The sequence below is a fragment of the Macrosteles quadrilineatus genome, unplaced genomic scaffold (genome assembly GCF_028750875.1).
Source record: "Macrosteles quadrilineatus isolate MER2022 unplaced genomic scaffold, UCM_ALF_1.0 Scaffold_1__1_contigs__length_201487025, whole genome shotgun sequence".
In the NCBI taxonomy this organism is placed as follows: Eukaryota; Metazoa; Arthropoda; class Insecta; order Hemiptera; family Cicadellidae; genus Macrosteles; species Macrosteles quadrilineatus.
Window position 1 is genome coordinate 66,251,327 of NW_026542594.1, and position 22,948 is coordinate 66,274,274.

The 22,948-nt window shown below is 34.6% G+C and overlaps 1 protein-coding gene across 1 annotated transcript in view; it reads right to left on the bottom strand.

Moving 5' to 3' along the window:
* Window positions 1–1,211: 1,211 nt before the first annotated feature.
* The window catches only part of LOC128997765 (inorganic pyrophosphatase-like), a 26,770-nt gene continuing 5,033 nt past the window's right edge, over window positions 1,212–22,948 (bottom strand). Inside the window, exons 3-9 of the mRNA XM_054423442.1 lie at window positions 17,360–17,498; window positions 11,581–11,667; window positions 10,728–10,791; window positions 10,152–10,214; window positions 9,341–9,554; window positions 4,504–4,610; window positions 1,212–1,328 (exon numbers count right to left, since the gene is read on the bottom strand). Coding sequence (XP_054279417.1) covers window positions 1,297–1,328; window positions 4,504–4,610; window positions 9,341–9,554; window positions 10,152–10,214; window positions 10,728–10,791; window positions 11,581–11,667; window positions 17,360–17,498 — 706 coding nt within the window. The 3' untranslated portion in view covers window positions 1,212–1,296. The remainder of the gene's footprint in view (window positions 1,329–4,503; window positions 4,611–9,340; window positions 9,555–10,151; window positions 10,215–10,727; window positions 10,792–11,580; window positions 11,668–17,359; window positions 17,499–22,948) is intronic.

Genomic DNA, 22,948 nt, shown 5'->3' on the forward strand with positions numbered 1-22,948 from the left:
ACGTCGTTAAATCCACTCTTATTTTCCCAACTGGAGACATTGTTAGGGCACTTAATTAAAGCACACCTAAAACAGCACATATCGTAGGGATAATTTAACAATGCTATTGTACGTATCGCACTGGTTGGCGTCAAGAGAGGGATTTAGCTTGCCATATTAGGTCTGAAAAGCACACTTTAAAGTGTGTGGTTGACATCTAGGTTCTCATAGAGGGTACCCGCCTACAGTACATAAGACCAAAGCAGTATGAGAACGGATATATATTTAAATATTGTACCATAGATTACTTTAATAATTTTTTACAATATAATATTTTTCACATTTCTATAATTGGTCAGAGAAATTACTTTAGAGTGACTCTATGATTGAGGTTATGCTGTTTTTGTTTTTTGTTCTTCATTATTTTATTACAAGTTGCAGTTTTGCTCGATTTCGAGCAACAGGCTATCTAGTATCAATTAATATACACACCAGTTGATGGATTAATACCGGTAGTTAAATCACTATTGGATAAGGCTTTTGCCTCTCCGGAGTACACTGAGTTAAGAGTAAACACTACGTTCCTTATGAAAATCATTACAGTACAACGTACACTGTTCAATGGCTTCCTCTAGTCTAAGATTAGATACTCTTAAAAGCCGCTCCTGAAGAAACTCGTCCCTGATGCATACTAGCCTGTCTCTAATTAGACTGTCTTCTTGCTCACCAAATTCACAATAACTGGCTAATTTTTTCAGGTCCGTTAAAACATGCATAAATGGTTCCCCTTCCCTTTGAGCCCTTTAAAAAATAAGAAGCATTGGTACACTACGTTAGTTTTTGGTGTAAAATATTTATCAAATGCGGCTAATACATCTTTGAATTTTAATTTACTTATTTCCCTTAGCTTGAAAGTCTGGAAGATTGACAATGTTTCTCTACCAGCTACATAAAGAAACTGTGCTACTTTTACCTCTGCAGACTTCTTTATTTTAGTTTCTTGTGCAACAGCACAGTGTTGTCATCTGAGCCAAACTTAATAACTGAAACCTGATTAGATAATATATATACATATACAACACCAACAATGTCTCTTTTGCATACTGACCCTGTTGTAAGGCACGGGTATAGCTGCTACTGTAGTACACACAAATAAACAAATTCATTGTAGCTATTGCTAGACAAACTAAACAGAAAAAAACTTTTAGGTAAATGAATGCAAATTTTTGTAAAGATAACGTTAACCTTTATTATACAAAACACCATCCTTCATCATGAGCTAATACCGGCCATTTGTCTTGCTTTTCTTTACATGTGTTACTTGAGAGTAATGAAATGCCATTTGTCCACTGAAACAATATTGATCACATTACATGGTTATCTTAAAATGATAATACATTATTTTTTCCCAATATATTAGCTTTAATTTACTCTCATATGATTAAGTAAATAATAAATGGGGTCTCAAAATAAAAAAGGTGAGGGAGGTGGAGCCTGTGTTCATTAATAGTTTTCATGATAACAAGACTGTCACTATTCGAACTTCCTCAAGGAAAAGTCAAACTTAATGAAAACTTTTTCGTCACACTGCTGTAAAAACAGCCGTTTTTAATACATGCGTTATGAGTCTTAAGTAGCTCTTGTACTCCCTAGGGAATAAAAAGCCTTTTTAGTCCCTAGGGAGTAAAAGTCAGCAGTTGTAATTTTTTATTGTTAGCAACCACATTTATTGGAAGATCTGCTGATCTTCCAGCTGATTTGTTTTACAAACCAACTGATAAGTAAAAGTGTCTATTTGACAACAATAATCTGCTGTTTGCATTAAACTTGGGTACTGAACCTCAATTTTACAGTGGAACAAGCAATTGTGTCGACTTTATCATAGAGAGTTTGAATAAAGTGTTGGATGTTGATTGCCTGATATAATCATTTTATGGATATAGTATAACTTAGGGTAAATCCATCACTTGCTGATAGTGAAAGAAGTAAAATGCTGGACCCTAAATGGTTTGAATACTAAAATTTTCAAATACTAAAAATATTGGTTGGATTCATTTAGTTGTGCAGTAAAAAGCAGAGATGAGTTAGTTAAGTAAGAGTGAATTAGTGAGATGATAGCTATGGTGCTGACCGAGAAAAACTGAGTCCTAAAGCCGAGTTTTCCTTGGCTCAGAGGCGATTTCAATGGCAGTCCGCTCCGCTTCTAGACACAACACAACACTAGCGTGCGTAGTGGGTTCATAAAAGTATCGTTCATAACTCGTACCGAAAGCTATTTTCCGACACTTGTTCCCTTATTCCCGTCCTCAGCTATGCCTTGTACGTGAGTTACTTTCTCTCACATTATTGGTTTGACTGTCACTCTTCAATGTTGATTGTGTCTTCAAAAGTGTGTCAACAAATGTTCACACTGTAGGTCTACTGATCACTCTCTGGTGGTCAGTAGTCCACTTTATAGACTTAAGCTTTTAATTGACCATCTTCAACTAGCAATAAAATGTTATTACTCAGCGGAAGGTGTTGGGGGAAACTTTTAGTTAAGGTAAGAACATGTTACCATAGTCAAAAGGTTCACTAAGGGCCTGGGATGAACTTTCTTATATTTCGTGATTATGGTGTAAGCAATAAACTGTAAAGGGTGAGGGCGGCACCCCCAAAGCTGACTAATGAAGCCTCCAGGAAGAAAACTGGAAAGAGGGGGCAAGAGCACCTAACACATGGGTTGACACAAGGCACCGGATGTCTGGGTTGAGAAAACTTAATACATTAAGTTTTCAGCCTGTTAAAATCACTTTATAATAAAAACTCAGTAGGTACGGCTTTCTATGCAAACGAGGGTACATTTAACTGCACAGAAGGCTAAGATAAGGCTGATATTTTAAGGACTCCAAAAGACAATCCAGCTTTATGCTAGTCTTAAGGGCCATTGTCCCTGAAGCGACTCTTGCGATAGTAGCTGAGCGATAGTTCTTGAATTATTCTCCCAAGTGGAGGTGTTTAGGGATAATCTAAGCAAAACTACGACGAAAAACGAATTTAGACTATAAAATAATCAAATGTATTTCTCATTAATGTTTTCATGACAAGGAATAATATTGGACAACAAAACAGACAGCTGATAGTAAAAACAACATTCATATAATCTGTATGACTATTACAAATGCAGGCATTTTCAACAATAGTAGCTCAGCGATAGTAGCTAATCATGTCTCTGAAGCGATTGTTCTAGAGCGATTCTGTTCATTAAATTGCTGACTTTCGAGTGAAACCTAATTTTAAAACGTTTTTATTAGCTCGCTTTCTTGTCCGGTACAAACTTTGCAATCAATTTTATACTAACTTCCCGATGAGCTAGAGACTTTAAACTTGAAACATAGCTCACAAATGGATGACAATGCAACATTATATCATTTAATTTTCATATTTCACTTGGGCTAAGCCCCATGGGCTTCCAAATTTTCCATGTTAACATTTTGGAAGAATGTAAATATAGCAATCGAAGTTAGCTGTAAATACTTAAATTTGACAGTTTGAAGAGCAGAGGTTAAAAGGTACAGGTTCTGCTCCTGAGAAAAATATAAAATAAGCAGTTCAAAGGAAAGATAAAACATATGATTACAGATAATAAGGATTAACAGGCCATATAAAATAGATTTAACATATTTACACATTAAAGACTAAAAAGTGGAAACAAATTATAAAAAAAATACTTTTTAAAAATGCCACGTTTTTAAACGCTCTAAAAAGTAAAAATAATTTATAAATATGTGGAGAGAATAAATACTTGTAAGATTTAAAACGAAAAACGTGGGGCGAAAAACTAAAAAATCTTACAAGTATTTATTCACCCCACATATTTATAAATTATTTTTTACTTTATAGTGCGTTTAAAAACGTAGATTTTTTAAAAAGGATTTTTTTATAGCTTATAATAGTAGTGATTTAATATTATGTACATATCTGATCTTCCCACATATGATGCTATCGCGACCCATATATTATCTTAACACAGACTGTTCTTCAAGTCGTAAATGGCAGAATGAGGTGCTATTCCTAACAGCTTTTCATTTTCTTCACGGGTATGAAGCAGTTTTGTATTCTTTGAAGACATTACGACCAAAACAATTCCACACTCAACACAAATCGCTCAGCGACTGCGACTCTGACTACCCTCAGAGCAGACCCGCTACAGTCGCTGTGTTCAGCCGCTAGCCGCTCCAGTCGCAGTCGCGTCAAGGACAATGGTCCTATTTGAAAGAACGCTAACCAGTGCTCAGCTACTATCGTTCAGCTAATATCGCAAGAGTCACTTCAGGGACAATGCACCTTTAATGTATAAATTTTCTGGATGACTTGGTGAGAAATCTAGAGAGGCTATCAAGACATCGAGGGATTTTAATTGTGAATTATCTAAAATCTATATAATCAAAAATCTATCTAGTTATTGAGTCTATTTACTAAAATTACACTTCTTTTTATTTTAAGAAGACGTATGCGCTTTGTATAAGATATTAAGATATCAACCTGTAGAAGCAGTAGGAGCAGCAGGTTTGGAAGGGGGCTCTTTGTCTAACACAGCGTTGGCTTCAGCTTGGCTGATCTTGAACGGGCCATCCACACTAACGTTTGAGCTAGAACATTCCAAGGCAAAACATTGTCAAAACATGCAACAAAATACAAGGGGTCAATACAAGGGCTATCCAAAAAGTAAATTACATTTATGTCTGTATCCTCAAGGGGCGGGGCTAGCACAGCCATCTTGGTGTCAGTTCGTTACGCATCTAGTTGTGCTATTGAGAGGTTTAGGATATCCTCCGTTGAGTTACTGTGACAGTTGAAAATGTCTGTGTTGATTGAAAATGAAGTGAAGTGAACTGTGAAGTGTGTGCAGTTATACGGTTTTTGACTGCAAAAAAACTGTAAATAGATAGAAATCTATCGGAACCTTTGTGAAGTTAATGGGGAAAACATTATCACTGAAGGTTGAGTGTGTCAGTGGGTCATAAAATTTAAAAATGGCCGAACTAATGTTCACGACAGAAGGTATGGGGGTTTAGGGAGTGGGAGAACCTTACGCGCCGTTCCGGCAAAACCTCGCATGCGGGGTTGGTCTCCAACTCTCTTTTGTTAGCTGCTCTTTTGAGAGCTACCTTCTGCCACTGGGTGTTGGTCCGCCTACAGAACAAAGTGAGGGGGGCCCTAGACTAAGGTGTAATGCGATCCGTGCTGAGAGTCTCGTGGATGTGGGGGCCTAATATTCAGTGTCTTAACAGAGCCTTCTGGCAACCAGGGGGAACCCAGTCGTACGCACCCCTTACCTCTCTAATCAGATCACTGGGGAGGTGGACCTCAGATACCTGGTATTCGTGGGAACAACGTAGACGATCTGACCCCAATGGAGAAGGAATGTCTACTGAAATCTGACGATGACAACATCGCTCGCGGAAAGGAACAAAAAAAAAAACGACTTTCCAGGGGCGAGTTGCGAAGACAGAGGATAGCAGATGCTTTAGCCAAAGGCGAAATGGTGGTATCCAGAAGTGAGAGGAGGCTGGCATGGGCTACAAACACCCAAACCCTGCACCCTGCAAAGCCAGTTCCTCCAGGAACCAGGATGCTGGGGAAAAAGAAGGGTGAGGGCGGCACCCCTAAAGCTGACTCTAATGAAGCCAAGGAAGAAAGGTGGAAAGAGGGGGCGAGACATCTACACAAGATGGGAATTCAAGCTGAAAGACCTACAAGGTCGGCCTATTGACGGGAGATCAAAGGGAAGAACAGGTTACCATAGACAAAAGGTTCTCATTGTTCACTAAGGTCCTAGGATTTGATGGAGAATGACAACCTGTGAATCAGGGGGTACAATAAGCTGTTCCAGCTGTGATGCAATCTTATGATCACTTGTAAGCCTGGCCCTCTGTAAAAAAAACAAAAAAAAACATTCACATCAAAGAGCAAAGTGGAAACATGGTGAATGCTGAAATTGTCAAAAAAGTTCGTAAAACTCAAAAAATTCACAATAACCGAACTCTTTATGGGTTTTCCACAAATTTCGTGAAGTTTGTTGCACGAGATCATCACCGAAAAGCTTGGTTACAACAAGTTTTGTGCAAGATGGGTACCGAAAATCTTGAGTCACAAAAATCAGCGTATGATTGCAGCACTTGATAAAGATGGTGACTCACTACTCGATCGCATCGTTACTATTGACGAAACATGGGTCAAACATGTGAACTGCGAGACAAAATTGTAGTCAATCCTGTGGGGATACACAAATTCCTCCCAGCCCAAGCAATACACGCAAACGATGTCGGCAAGGAAAATGATGGCAAGTGTTTTTTGGGATAGGGAAGGTGTTTTTGTGGACTTTCTGGATAGAGGCACTACAATAAACTCTCAAAGGTATTGCCAAACTCTGTAAAACCTTAGAAGAGCGATACAAAACAAGTGCAGGGGAAAGTTAAGCTCAAAGATCCTGTTGATTCACGACAACTCCTGGCCCGGCCCCACTTGGCAAATGTCACTCGCGAAGTTCTTGAAACTTGTGGCTTTCATCTGTATATAGTAAAATATATTCCAAGACTTATCCTTAATTAGTTTAAGTTTATCCTTAATTCCAAAACGTAATCTACTTTCTGGATAGGCCTATTAACAAAAACATATCGATTGATCCAACAATAAGAAGTAACGATAATGTCTGCACGATGTTTTTATAATACCTCTAATAAAAAAAAAATGTAAACCCACCATTAATTTTACTTCCTATACCTGTAATTTTTTTATTTTCCTATTTTTGTTGTTTTTCTGGACCACATATTTTACAGATTAAAAAAGTCAAATTACCTGTTGTCGCCTTACTGTCCAAGTTTAACCTACTGGATTATGCATATTTCGGCAATTCCTCCATCAACACCAGATCCGTATAAGAACTGTGTTTCTTGAAGAGGTGGTGTAATAAGTTCCAAAACAAAACATAAATCACTAGTCTGTGCATGGGTAGGACGATATGGAAGCAACATTTACCAGTCCGTCAGCAACTTCACCTTCACCTGAGTCCCCCAGCCATCCAACAAAGCATAAGATCATTCCTCCTACCTAATTCCAGCAGGCAAGACAGTCCCACACAAGCTTAGAGTTGACCAACGCTTGGAAAACTAAAGGGTGCACTCCCAAAGGGAGGCTAATGCCAGTTCCTTCCTTGTCTTGATGTGTTCCTTTGGGCTTTTGTCTAGTTTTGGTTATTATAATGGTTTCCAAAAGAATGTTGGATTGCAGGGTATTTTAATCTTTTTAGCACATTCATTGCCTCATATCAAATACAAGCCAAATTTCACTTATAGAGTCACTTTTTAGCGACAAAACAAGCCAAAACATGCTTGATATACCCTGCTTCCTTTACTTGGTTACTGATCAGCTTACCGCTAAAAGTAGCTACAAAAAAGGTTCCAGGTGAGATTCTAACTTAGGGATGTGGGCCAGGAATATTTCTAGTGGGGGGTAACTTATGAAATGGGATATTTCCTTTGCCCGGGAATTTTGCAAAAAAGTGGGAATTTATAAAACTCTTTAAATAGGGTCCAAATTGATCAAAACAATCGCTGATAAAACATCATTTTCAGGGAGTATTACCCTTACATATACCGGTACGTATTAAGATGTATTTTTTACTTACTTTCAATGGAAAAAATACCTCCCTGAGTTAAGATCCCAGCTCAGACCAACCTACCATCCTCAATTTTAAGTTATAGCTATATAAACTTATTAACTTTGCTAAGTTCAAAGAAAGAAAATATTTTAGCATTGGACCCATTCACCTGGCTACGCTGCGTCTAGGTCTAGAAATGCAAGGAAGCTTGTTAAATCCCAACCAATTGTTGGATGCGTTTGTATTAATTTTTGAATGTGCGCAGCGAATAAATTTAGACACAGACAATGATGGTTCGCGAAAAAGTTGCAAATTATCGGGACAAGGAGGGGCTTTTCCCTACAAAGTTCATTTGGGGGGAGTTGGAGATGTAAACAAAGTTACTAAACCTTTGCTGTGGTTGAGGGGCTTGAGACTTGAGAGGAACAAGCGATTTGGCAGATGTGGCCATTACACACAGATCGTACTTTTGACACGGTCTCGTGGATTCACCCAAAGAAGAGAAACCGCCTTTCATCAGAAAGAGCAGCTAAATTGACCTACCTCTCCTACAACTGGAAGCTGATGAATCCAACACCGAAGAAGACACAAACCCAAAGTAGGACAAGTGTTACAAAGAAGTAGGAAGAAGAAAGCAAAGATGGTGGCAGTTTTAGAGTAGAAGAGGAGGATATAGTCAGTGAAGACGTGGACATCGGCATCATTTCTTTAAGTTATGAAGACAATGAAGAGAACATTGAGGAACTTATGGACATTGGGGATAGTGAATCAGGTCTGTTTCATCAGGCCTAGGTGAAGTGAAACTGAACAAGATAGTTTTTGCAATTGTAGTTTTACAGCAATTTAAGTGTGCTCTTGTTAAGTATTTTTTTCTGGGCAGTTTTTCTTTTAAATTACACATGGTTTTGAAAACTTATACCAATTTTTAGTTATTTATCCTGATAATTATTTTAAATGGTCCAATTAAAGTGGTTAAATCTGTAAGTTTGAAAAGAGTGTAGGCCTATGACAAAAAACATTCCATAAATTCCCGGAAATTTATGAATTTTGGAAAAAATTATCTGATTTTAAATTTTCAGGAATTTTACATCACTAATTTCACTACCTAAAAACAACTACAGGTTACATCAAAAATGTAAAGGTGAACAATACAATATACTTATTTTTCCATCAATATGGATCAATGAATCGTAACCAGGGTTGCATTTTAGAGAATACTATGTTGAGTCTTACTCACAATAAATTCCCAATAACACCAAACCATGCGTACAACAATGCAAGAATGAATATCAGCTGATTGATGATGAAGTAAATGAAGCAGGGCTGCCAACTTGTAAGATTGTTTTGTCCCTAAACAGGAAACAGTGATTCTCTGTACCTGTATTAGTATTTTGGGTTATGTTTGGTTTATAAAAAAAACATCCAGTAGAAATACACTTTTCATAGGTAGATACAGTGCTGGTGATGCTGGCGTATCAGAATGCATAGTTAAGGTCAGTTACGAACATTAAAAGCTCAAAAATAATTGACAACCTGGTATAAGAATTAGAAAACACTGATTTGCCTTAGCGGTGACATCATTTTTTTCTGTTTACATATGAAACAGTTCACAATAAATTGTTTGCATCAGTTGAAGTAAACAAGTAATGTTTCCAACATTAAATACCTATTATATTACTGTAGCAAACCAAATAAACCAAGGTTTGGCTTCATACTCACCATGAAAGTCCTCCGGCATCAGTTTTCTTGTTGATTAGATCCTTCCAATGGGAATGGACTTCTTGAATTACATTAAGAGCAAATGCCTTGTCCTTAGCTTCTCCATTAAATGCAAACTGGTTTTCAGGTTTTCCATCGGGAATTTTATATATCCTGAACCATTCCAAGGTGGCTTTCATCAAACCAGGAAATTCCTTTTCAATGTCGTTGATATCTGCCAAGATAAAGTAGTAACAACATTAAAAATGTGTAACTGAGCAAAAAACACTTAAAGAATATTATCAGGATTGCAAGTAGGAGGAATAGTGAAAAGAATTACAGCTCAATTTGAAAAAGGAAAAAACATAATGAAGCGGCGTACTAAGAGCTACCAGGAGGTTTCAGTTACGATACCTCATAGTCTTCAGACTACCAGACCAATTGAACAGCCAGTGACAAGTGTGATGTCCCCGGTCCGCATTCGGGCTCCTACACCCATGCCAAACACTGTCTGTCGCTAATGTAAATAAACAACATCCGCCAACTAAATGTAAATAAAATAAATAGTGTAGATTCAGTAGAAACGGTATTGTAAATAATGCTCCTGATGATGCCACACGTGTATACCACAAATGTAAATTGGGCTTTGTGTTCACACATTTTAAGAACCTGGCAAAAATATTTTTCTTGAAACTGGGAACACTACACAGATTCATCTGATAACCTACACTTAAGGTCTAATTTTAGTAAAAATAACATGTTAGCCAACAGCACGATAGATTATGAAGAAGGTTGTGCTAATAACAATAATAATGTAAAGTAGGCTACTCACCATTGAGTTTGTCAGCAATGGGATCTTTTACATCTATTGCAAATATTTTCCAGTCAGTTTCACCTGAAAAAAATTGTTAAAAAAAATTGATAATCTGATAAATATCAATAATTATTTTAGATATTCACTACACCAAACAAATTTTGACAAAATATTGAATATTTACAACCTTCTAGATTTTTAATATTTAAAAAAGTGAACTGTAGTAGCTTAATAATAGTATTTCAACTAGGCAATAGAATGTCAGTTACTATAGTCCAGTTGCCGCAGCACAACGGATTCAATGTTATTTTGCTCATCAAAATTAACTAATTTAAAAATGTAATTTTTTGATAAAAAGATAATTAAAATTGAGTTTACAAACCATGCCAAAAATCTACAATATTTCTTGAGATTATTCAGGTGCTTAGTACTTTAACTCAAAGTAGAATTATTCTTTTATAATAACATAAGTTATTTTAGGGCAGAGTACTGATGTACTGTGATAAAGTTAGTGGGATATAGTTATTTCTATAGCTGGAATGATCATTATTGCTACAAGTAGAATGTTTTAGACTTAGCACATCAGTTGATTACCTTCATCAATCAAAGCAATAGTTCCTAGTATCTTCACTGCTACGACCTCTCCCCTTTTTGCCACCTAAAGGAAATCATCAGGTAAGGCATGTAATTGATTTCAATTTCAAATGTTTATTACAGTGCTACATTCTAAGATACATAATGTATATGTGGAGAGTTTTAATCCTGCTAATGTTATCATTAGGTAGGCCTATAACCAAGCGTCTGTTGGTAAGAAGCCAAACTATGGCGCACTTGCTCATTACATTCAGATTCAAGCGTGTTTTAAAAGTTCATTGAAAAATGTTATAAATGTTATACAGTCTACTTTGAGCAAGTACAAAAAAAGTTGTTTGAAAAATACCCTCTCAATTACAGGTTATTGCATTTGATACATTGGTTTAAAGCAGTTTAGCCTTCAAAATACAACATGCCAAAGTTGCATGTTGATTTTACTGTTATTAAAAATGTATTTTACTTAATGAACTAGCATACATATTTTATAAATACTGTGCACACTACAAAATGTTTGTACTACTTTGCCATTTTATGTGCATCATGCATACCCCAACTGTGGGACTTTGTAATATGTGCAAAAAAAGTTGTAAAAAGTGCTGATTCTCTATAAAAAATGCAGCAACATTGCAGCTGAAAATGTTAGTGTAATTAGCAGCAGTATTGTGTGCTACAAAAATAGTAGCGTTTTTCAAGACCAACATTAGCTTTAGCATGCACCTTCCCAAAGACTGCTTTACAAAACATTCATGCATATAGACATACGAGAAAAAACTATTATTTTAACTTAAACCAAGTAAAAATAGTATTTTCTACTCTTCCCAAAAAATGTAAATGACATTTTCTACAAACTTACTCTGTGCCCGATCTCCAAAACATCAATGGGATCATTGTCACCCTTGTAGTTGGTGTGATGGTCAACAGCATTGGGGTTTTCCCAAGTCTATACATGAAACAGATAAATTGTAAATCTTAAAAAATTAAGAGTTTCATAAAAAAAATAATGGATTTAATTATATATTAAATGTCTAATGGTGGTTGAATAGCCTATTAAAATGTAGCATATGTTATGGAAGACATAGGAAATAGTAGGTCTACATAGCAATCATAAGGAACTAAAAAATAAAAACAAAATCATGTCAAGTAAAGTAATATTGTTTAGTAGATTTAGAAACGTTTTAGTCTACAACACAACTGAGAAATAAAAGTTCTACAGGGTGTATTTTTTTAACACAACCCAAATTACAAGTACCAAAAGACAACTTTAATGAGAAAAGAAGCTCATATGTTGGCATTTCTGTTTTCTTTACTTCATAGCTAATCAGCTGACATGCATTGTTGCATAATTATCTATGAGGTTTAGTGTTATTGGTAATTCATTGTAAATAAAACTCAATCTAGTGTTTTTGTAATCTACACATGAGCTTGTTTGTTTATTAAAAAGTGTCTCAAGAGTAGGGGTCTCAAACCCGGGATTCCGAATCCCGGGATCCCGGCCGATTTTTGATACCTAGAAATCCCGGGATTGGTGACTTTTAATCCCGGGATTAATGGGATTACAAAACCTATGTTTATATTGACTTTTTTGTGATTTGAGGACTTTTTACTTGAGGAAAACTAATAAAAATAGTCCAATAACACTTGAAACTCATATACTCTTTATTTTTAGGACGATTATACGAAATGGTATAATTAGGCCTAATGATCTTTTTGATTGGAAAATTTAACTATCATTAAACTCAATAGGGGAACGAATGTAGGCCTAAATATATGTTTCAGTTTTTAGACGATTTGGATTTACTTTCTATAAATGTTATTACATTATTTAGAACTTAATTACAGTAGGCCTACAAGTTATTTTGAGTTTTACTGTTGACATTAAACGTAAACAACGCAATTCGTGTAGCAAACATAACATTGCAATCGGAAATTTAAGTATTATTTCCATTGATGCCATAAAATATAACTATTAACACACGATTATAATCTCATTAGGGTTTAAAGCTTTATCTTCGTATTTGGTTATTAGTGTGGTGATTAAATTTCTTACAATCTAAAATTACGTTTTCATACACACGCAACTACATAAGCAGATGGTTTATTCTTTTACAGTATCTTATATTGTTTTATTGCTGTCAGTCAAAATAACATTTTAACGCTGCTACTCGTGATTCTTCCCATTTTATCTTTTTCTCTTAGCTATCTTTAATCTATCTATTAGCGTGAGCGTGACGTATCTAGGCTACGTGCGAGTGCGGTTGCTCGTGATTTTTTTAAATGTATTTATTATATTCTAAAGTGACATATCAACATTTATACACTGTAAATAAGAAATACGGGCGATGAAAGTTCGGCGTGGTAATATTTATTTACTTAGAAAACGGAAACATTGCGCAGTGTAACACTGGTAAGGCCAGTTTAAAACATTAAAGTACTCAACGAGGAGACTTCTCGCTCATTTAAAATGGCTAAAAAGTTAAAAATCATAATGATCCCGGGATCGGCTGAGACGAATCCCGAAATCCCGGGATTGGATTGAAGGCCCGGGATTGAGACCCCTACTCAAGAGTCTTGTGATTTGGATTGCGTTAAAAATACAAAAAACACCCTGTACTGAACTTAACTGTAATGAACCCATTAATATGATGAAAAGATCGATAAGTCTAGTTTTAGACAATTAATTTCAATAATGGAAATCCTAGTTTTTGACAAATTCAATCCTCAAAAATATTTAGAAAAATCCAAGATTGTATTTTGAGAAATTATTGGATTAGCCTATACTTGTTTTGAGGACTATAACTACATTTTTTAAAGTAAAAAAAAAACGATGGTGGTAAAATAAAAATGGTCTGGGAACAGGTTATTACCTTGGAAATAAGACTTTATGCTTACTGCAGACAAACTCTTAAATTTATTAGGCTAAGTAAAATAATAACTACAGCTGATACCTAACTAACTATACAGCCCGATGTGTAACTCGCTGACTTATCAGGTATACTAATTCTAAGGCACTTCTAGAGTATAGCTAGGAAGCTGAAATTTTTTGTCTAGGTCCGTCTCGATCCCAAACCACCCAGAAAAATAAAAAAAGTCACATTTTCAAATTCTAACGCACCCAAAATATTCCCTTAATCCCCCTTTTTTAGAAAAAAAAACGTTTTTTTTAAACGGCTGTAACTCGAAAACGGTAAGAGCTGGAAAAGATTTGTAGGCAGGAATTAAATTTTCTACAAAACACTATTAGGCGTTTCTCGAAAATCGCACTCCTTCACCTTCAAAAAACGCCCTACTTTCAAAAATTGGTAAATTTTATTCAAATTTTCAATTGTTTTCACTACTTTTTCCTACCAAAATAATTGTTTTCATGTATTATTAATGCTTTGTACTCTCCTTGCTGTAGGCCTACTTAAAATTTTGCTCATTGCATGTTTTTTCGTAACTTTACTCCTTGACCCCCAAAACTTAAGTTTAATATCATATTTGAAGGTTTTTACCTCTTTTACAAGCCCCATGTTATTCTTATGGGGAATAACAAGTTAGCGACATTCATATGCTCATCTGAACCGTTTAGAAACGTGCTAGAGACTTGAAATTTGGTAGTATTGTAGTATGGGATCTTAAATTAATGGTGAAATTTGCAAAAGTCCCATTTTCATATTTTAACCCCCACAAAAATCCAAAATGGCGGACATCTAAAAACCACAAAACACGTTTTTTTGAAACGGCTATAACTCAAAAACGGTAAGAGCTAGAAAAGATTTGAAAGAATTTTCATGGTGAGGAATTAAATTTTTAACCAAGCTCCACAAAGCGTTTTCTGAAAATCACACCCCTTCACCCTTAAAAAAACGCCCTACTCTCAAAAATAGTTAAATTTCTTTCAAATTGTTATGGTTTTCACAACCTTTTCTTACCTAAGTAATTTAATTTTGCAAATATTATTAATGTCTTGTACTCTCCTCAGTTTACTTTAAATTTTAGTCTGTATATGTTTTTTTGTAACTTAACTCCTTGACCCCCAAAATTTATGTTTAATGTCAAAATTTTAAATATTTCACCACTTTAACGAGGTTATAACTGGTTCATTACCTATTTTATGGGAACAAGGGCAATAAAACTATACACAATTTACTGTATTAGAGCTAAAACCAAGGTATGAATATAAAAGGACCATATAAAAATTCCCCTTCCTTAAAATCGATTCCCCCCTTATCTATCTATAGCCACCACTATAATCTGTCTAAATAACGTTTACCCACATCTAGATTAGCCGGAGATCTAAAATTTGGCAATTGTAGGTTTTGCGCCGTTTTCGAAAAGTGAAATTTTACAATAACTAGCTGATGTACCCGTGCTTCGCAACGGGAAGATGTACTAAATCACATAATTCAAATACTTGTTAAGTAGCTCGAATTTATAAACGAAAAGCCACTAAATTTATACAAAAAATTATAACCTACATTGTAGTCCAGCTGTTTACATGAAAATATATCAATAACATTATTTTCATAACTTACGGTTATAGAATCTCTTTTCCATAATCAATGACATAGTTTTAGAATAAATAAACCTACCACATAGTCGTGTAAAATATTGTACTTGTTTGGATCAGCTGTCTGAAGTTGTGAAATAAGCATTTGGCAGTTCTGGTTGTTAACATTGAAATGTCAACGTAAAGGTAAACATTGTGAATCTTCTCATGCTTCCATGGAGGCCAATTATTGATATTTACTTTTTTATTTCTCACAACAGCTGGAGTTTCATAACAATATTTGTTTCCCATGTTAATCTTATGGAGAAATACGAAACTTTAAAGGGGCCCCCGGGCCTCACTCTCTAATTATTTCCCTAAAAAGAAAGTTTCCTGCACAACTTCACTTTACGCTCTTTCCAATGACACCAAAAACATGTCAATCGGTTTAGTAGTTTCGGAGGAGTAATCGTCACAAAAAATCTGCTTGCGTATTAAATAAGTACTAGTGTACATGTTGCTCGAATTCGAGCAATTACAGATAAGTACAGGAGTAATTTATAAACAAATAACTTGTTTAAAAACTAATAACAGTCATAATTTCAGATGATTTTAAAAGAGTCAATTAAAAGATTATTAACTAATGGGAATACTCACAATTTACATAACAGTCCTATTTCAGTTTAAAGGGTTAATTTTTAACAATCAAACTGCCCATTGACAGGAAAAGGTAAGCCTACAATTTAAGTCAACGTAAAAATGCTGTCAGATTTTATAAAGTACTGTAGCTAAGTTATTTAGCCAATTTGTAGACAATAAGGTGTAGGCTACTTCAAACTCTACAGGACAGAGTTAGGCAAAAACTGGCAGAACTCTGAAATAGTGTTATTTATCATAGGCTTACTCATATGCCAAATCCTTAAAATAAAAATTCAATAACTAATAACTTTTATCATTAAACACAAACCAACATCGAAAACTATACACATTTTTAATACAACATAGATAATTTACACATTGGCTGTTTACAATTAACATCATGTTCTTCTTCTCATTATTAATTTTTGCTTCGCAACGGGAAAAATCTGTTTCATAATCATTGAAATAGATTTATAATAACCCATCGTAAAGTTTAAGATTAAATAAACCTACCACATAGTTGTTTTATTTTTTCAATCAGCTGTTTAAAATAGGCATTTGACAGTTCTGGTTGTTTACATTAAAATGTCAAAGCAAATGTAAACATTGTGAATTTTCTCATGCTTCCATAGAGACCAATTATTAATATTTAATTTCTGACAACAGCTGGAGTTTCAAAACAATGTTTGTTTCCCATGTTAATCTTATGGAGAAATACGAAACTTTAAAGGGCCCCAGGGCCTCACTCTCTAATTATTTACCTAAGAAGAAAGTTTCCTGCACAACTTCACGTTACACTCTTTCCAATGACACCAAAAAAATGTCAATCGGTTTAGTAGTTTCGGAGGAGTAATTGTCACAAAAATCCTGCTTGCGTATTAAATAAGTATAGATAGATACCCCACCCACCCCCCCACGACCCGAAATATTGAATTCTCCCCCATGATATTCTAATGGGGAATAACCTCGAAAGTAACTGACTTTTGGTATGCGGATCTAAATCGTTTGGAAACGTGCTGAAAATTTGCACCTTAAATTAGCCATAAATTATTCAAAAGTCCCATTTACCCCTCCTCCCCCATTATTATTGAACCCCCCAACAGTTCTTGAACCACTGACTTTTATCGTGGCAAGAACTTGAACCTTCCACAGTTACTAGTCTTCGTTTTAAAACCAAGGAGTAATTTAGAAAATTGTATAAAATTTACAACCCCCTCCCCTTGCCAAATCAACCCCCCTTATATTTGTGTCAAAAACACTTCAGTTGCATTGGGCTGCAATCCTTGTATTCCCTTCTACCTTCTTATTATTGTGTTATTTAAAATTTACCAGTAACAGATGTTCTCCAAGGATATTTCCAACAATCCCCTAACCAAACAAGAGGGCCTGGGGGCGGAGCCCTCAGCAAGCCAAAGACAAGTTATTTCCATACATCTGAATAGTTAACTATAGCATAACTATAGCGAGGTATTTACAAAAATATTAATAATAGAACAAAAATACAGATTTGATAACATAGGCTCACCTGAGGAAGAGCCCCGTAGTTCCAGATGTAGCCGTGGTGAGGGAAGCAGTTGGCCACAAACCTCAACGCACCTTTCTTGATATCCTGTTTGATTGGGTTGAGAGGGTCTTTGGTGGCAATCTTAAACAATGACAATATTCTTACATAAATGGAAAGAAAAAGACTTAAGTAACTTTTCTAAATATTTTCATATTAGGTATGGATAGTCCATATACAAGAAAGATATGGAGGGTGAGCTTACAAGCTAATAGCTGGTGAAAAAGGAGGCTTGCCAGAGAGTAGGATGTACAACTTCCACGTTTAACAAATTTCTCTGACATCATCACAAGCACAAGCAACTGTGACAACACTTGGACGGACAGGCCCATCAAATGCCGGTGAGAAGCATGATAGGTGTGCTGACAGAGTAAATTTATTTCAGAGCTATTTTAAAAGTAGGTGTCGTGTGAATGCCCGAGTACACTGGGCTGGTTGAGGGGTAATGTTGAGAATGTACAACTTTTACACCATGACATGATGGATCTTTAATGGTTATAACTGTAAGTATTTAATTTACTATTTGATTGACAATTAAACTACCTAGATTTTCTAACATGTATCCAATTTTTTAAATCTTTTTCAAGAAAGGAACAAATACACAAGGGATTTTCACTGGCTGGATTTTATGTCAGCCTTTTTACATGCAGCACAGAAACCAGCCCAGTGTACTCCTATACTACTATAATATATAGAGTAGTATTATAATATATGTAGTGTATGATTAAAGTTAACAAGCTTAACACATGTAATTAATGTATCTTTGGCTAACTACCATGAGTAAAATCTTTAGGATCTAATAAATACAAAAATATATTGCAGGAACACCTAAAATAAATAATATTAAACCTGTTAAGTAGTTTGGTATCAAACCATCTCTAGCTCTCTGTCAGGTGTGAAATCATTTGTCTTGGTAATTGTAATTTATGATTGTGACAATTGAAAAAAAAATTACAATAAATCATACAAAATGGAAATGGGATTAAGTAATACACTACTCTCCCGGTTATCCGAGTTCCAGTTATCCAAGCCCTAGGGTTATCAGGTATCGTTATATGCTTAAATATATATTTTTAAAATTTTTAGTCGGAAAACGACAATTACTTTTTTTTAGTATGTTTCTGTTAAAAAAAAGTAATTGGTGATTTGTTAAAAAATATACAAGTCAGTGAACGCGATAACTTGAGTAATTTTTGTCCAATTTTGATGAAATTTGGTTTAAAGGTGTAAGGAGGGATAAAGTTAAATGAGTTTGCAAACCAGTAAGATCGGACCATGGGAATGGGGTTTTATGGGGTAGATTATGGTTTTTCTAATTTTAAACCCTCAAAAAACAAAATTTCTCAATTTCTCTCTAGACCTCTTTAAAGAGCTAAAAAAAAATAATTTACTATATCAAAGTGTTATTGTACAGTTTTTGTAACAGAGAATATTCTAAAAATTGTAAATTTAAAATTCCTATGTTATAATTATGGAGAATATTGTAAAATGTTGTAGTTTGCTTGTTTATGGATATACTTTGATCAAACTTGGCAAATTTATTTATTTTATTCTAAGCTATTAATATTTTACAAAAAAATACACTTTATTTGTTTTCTCAAAGCAGCAAACCTAGGTACTCATTAAACCTAATGACGCTAATGTTATTTTAATAGATTTAATAATTCATTTTAATTTTAATAATTTAATCAGTTCAGACAAATGGAAATTCGCTTAGTCGGCAGGTTAGCTGCGGCGGGAGTATTTAATTATAAAATAGTTATAAAAACCCAAATATTTATGCTGAATTATAATGTGCATATATTTAGCAGCACAAAAATATACATCAAGGTACAGTAGAGTCCTGTAAACTCGGCACTCGATAACCCGGCAGTCTGGATAACTCGGCCATCCCCTGGCTCAGAAAATAACTGATTTTTTGAGTCCGAGTTGATCATGGACTCAAGCCAGCTTAAGTCAAATTATTTGCAACTGGTACTAAGGATTTGTTTTACTATAAATCTGATGACTTAATACTGACTTGTAATATAAATATAAATTAAAAAATGCGGTTAAAAAGGGATCATCTCATAACTCCAAGGTTTCATAACTCCAAGTGATCATAACTCCAAAGTTTCATAAGTCCAAGAGATCATAACTCCAAATTATATTTAATCCAAAGATTCAAAACTACAAGTACCCGAAAAGGGTTAGTTTCATTACTCCAAGAAAAATATAAGTGCAAGTGATCATAACTCCAAAGTTTCATAAGTCCAAGATATCATAACTCCAAAGTCCAAGTAAAAATTAAACCAGAGTGTCATAACTCCAAAAGTTGAGTGGAGTCTCATATCTCCAAGTTGAATGTGTAGTACAGTCAGCGCCACAAGTTCCTGCGCTGTCCGCTCCGCTGTAATACTGTCAGCAGCCTATTGTATCTATATACCTACCGTCGCCTGTCAAACGATTATGTAATTTTGTTATATACTTACAGATTAATTAATTGCTATACTTCTTACTTCTATGCTAAAGGTACTTTAACCTTTAACTACTCGCGCGGGTTTTACTAACGTATGTACTCGCGTGGGGTGTTTTTGACACCCCGTTATTACATATTTGTTATAATTGTATTAACACTAATAATTGGTAAATAACATTTTTTGTTGTTATTTAAGTTTATTAAAACGTTTTTATTAGCTCGCTTTCTTGTCCGGTACAAACTTTGCAATCAATTTTATACTAACTTCCCGATGAGCTAGAGACTTGAAACTTGAAACATAGCCCACAAATGGAAGACAATGCAATATAATATCATTTAATTTTCATATTTCCCTTGGGCTACGCCCCATGGGCTTGTTTTTATTTTACTGTATACTGTTTCCAATATGAAAGAGTTATTTATTTTAAGTTATACAATGTAAATAATATATTTCTTTTACCAACTGCAGTTTGTGTGTGTATTTGGTCAAGTTTTGCATATAAACCATTTGTTGTATTAAAAAATATGTATTTTGTCATTGAACTGTTTGATATTGAATAACTAGCATATGTACTACCCGGAAAATATATAATTTTTAAAAGATTATATTATGTCTGTGAATGGTAAAGGTATTATTTTTCCCTAAAATGTACTACTAAAAAAACAGTTTTTAGGGGGGGGGGGGATCGTAATACACACAAGTTTTGTGCAAACAAATTTATTTATATGTCAAAAACACTTGTTTGTTATCGAAATAAATGTAAATAAAAAATGTCCTTTCATTACTTTTAGAGTCTTTCGCAAAAAGAACAACATTACCTTATACAGGAACTTGTACTTTTTACGAAACGTTAACATTCACGTGGGGAGTTGAAAACACCCTAAACTTTGTAATACACATGTATTACCAAGTGAACACTAGAGATCGCACGGGGACTTTGGATGAGAAACGTTCCTGTGTTTCACAGTTTTAACTTTACATTTCAGGTAATTTGCACTAAGTGTACAATGCAGTTGTCTGCTTGCAACATTGAGCAGATAGCAGACATAATAATCAAATAATTTCTAAAGTCAATGTTACATATGTTTCTCGTAAATGAAATGTATACTTGCAGTATCCAATCTCATTAGTATATATTTTGTTTCAAATGAATGCAATGTCTAATTTCGTTATTCAAAGTCAATTACAAGTCTGGTTCAATTAAATGTATTGTCTACCTCAAAGTATATATGTGTCATCTGGTTCTCATAAATTAAATGTCTATTTGCAGTAGCAGTATCCTAAATCAATAGTACGCCAGCTTCACAAAAATGAGAAATTTACTTGCAGTATCCAATGTCAATGGTCCATTTAGTTCACATAAATAAAATGCCTATTTGCAGCATTCAAAGTCAATGATACGTCGGGTTCACTTAAACGAATTGTTTACTTGAAGTATACAAACTCAATGGTACATATCGTTCACATAAATAAATTGTCTACTTGCAGGATCCAAAGAAATGGTTAATTTGATTCCCATAAACGGAGTCTTGTGAACTTGCAGCATCTAAACTCAGTGGTATCTTCGGTTCATAATTAATGGAAGTCCTAATTATTGCAGTGCCTATTCAAAGTCTGCATTATTTAATTGTAAGTCTAGTTCACTGAAATGGAAAGCCTACTTGGAATTGCAAGTTAAATGGAAATATAACTCAATGGTAGGCTTATATTTGGTTAAAATGTAATGGATATTTAGATTATTTAAAGTCAAAGGTGTTTCAGCCTTATTCCGGCGACCATAATTATTGGTTGTTTTCATTTTGTAGTAAATTATGCTCAATGATATTAATCTTATTGTTCTTCCCTTTTTCTGTGTCCTATACGGTAATGTACTTTTTAAACGATTCTTTGACTAACATATGTGGCAACTCTTGTTTATCTTTTTAGTGTTATCTCGCAAATAAAGTCATAGCAACCAATGAACCCATAAGGCCCATGTTAAATTTCAAAAAAAAAAAAAAAAATTCACGTAGGGAAAAGCCCTGTGGTCCAATTTGTACCATTTAAGATTTATACATTCCCATGGTTGGTTACTATGATCGTGCTAAATTTCGTGTAGATCGCTTCAGCCGTTCAGGAGGTATTTGTAAAACAAAAAGAGGAGAGTAGTATAAGAGCTTCGCTTTGCACCGTTCAATTACTAATGGTTGTTAATCCTCTATATATCGAAAACGGCTAGTACGATTTCCTTCTAATTTGATAAATAATTTATATCTGGCCTAAAAACGTGTTTACTGCAGTTAAAACTGCTAGCAAAAAACTAACTACGCAACAAAATTGAATTGAAAGTCTACAATTTTTAACATTGGCCTCATTGGTTTCCAAGTAACCATGACCATAGACTAATAGAACTATTTTAAGTTGTAGTGTGTTGTTATGTTCACCAAGGTTTTACGAGCAAATTAACGAATGCAGTACAAAGGGGAAAACACCAGTTGTTACTATTGAGCAAAGATTACACTGAAGATTACTCAATGTAGGGGTTCAATGGAAATAAACTAATACCACTACCCTGTCATGGCTTGGTTCCCAGGTACTACTACATAAAACCAGGGATACCGTCACCTCTAATTGAGACTTTTAACGAAATTCCCATAATAGGGAATAATCTATTACCGTAGATCTCATGGTAAGACCTAAACCCGGAACCGATTTTTATCTTCATTTTAAGAGCCCCAGAGGACAATACACACTTCGTTCAAACTCATGTGCTGTACTGTATATAATATATGTGTGTGTAAATTTGGAATAAAGGTTAAATTTGAAATATGTAGATCTTGATGAGTTTAAGTTATAATTGGGCCTATTAGGCTATGCTGATTCAAAATGTCCAATGACGATTTGTCCTTGATTTAAACGAGATGGATGATGGTTACCAATTTGGAGTCTCTGTCTTCACCTTTGTACCACATGCAATAAATAAAATAGGGGTTGGTTAAAATTTGGTACTTTTCAAGGCACTTGTCCCTAATACTTTTGATTTAAAACAATTTAAAATTTAGATTACACTTTGGGATGAATTTAATGTTACATGTTACAATGAAATTAATGTGCT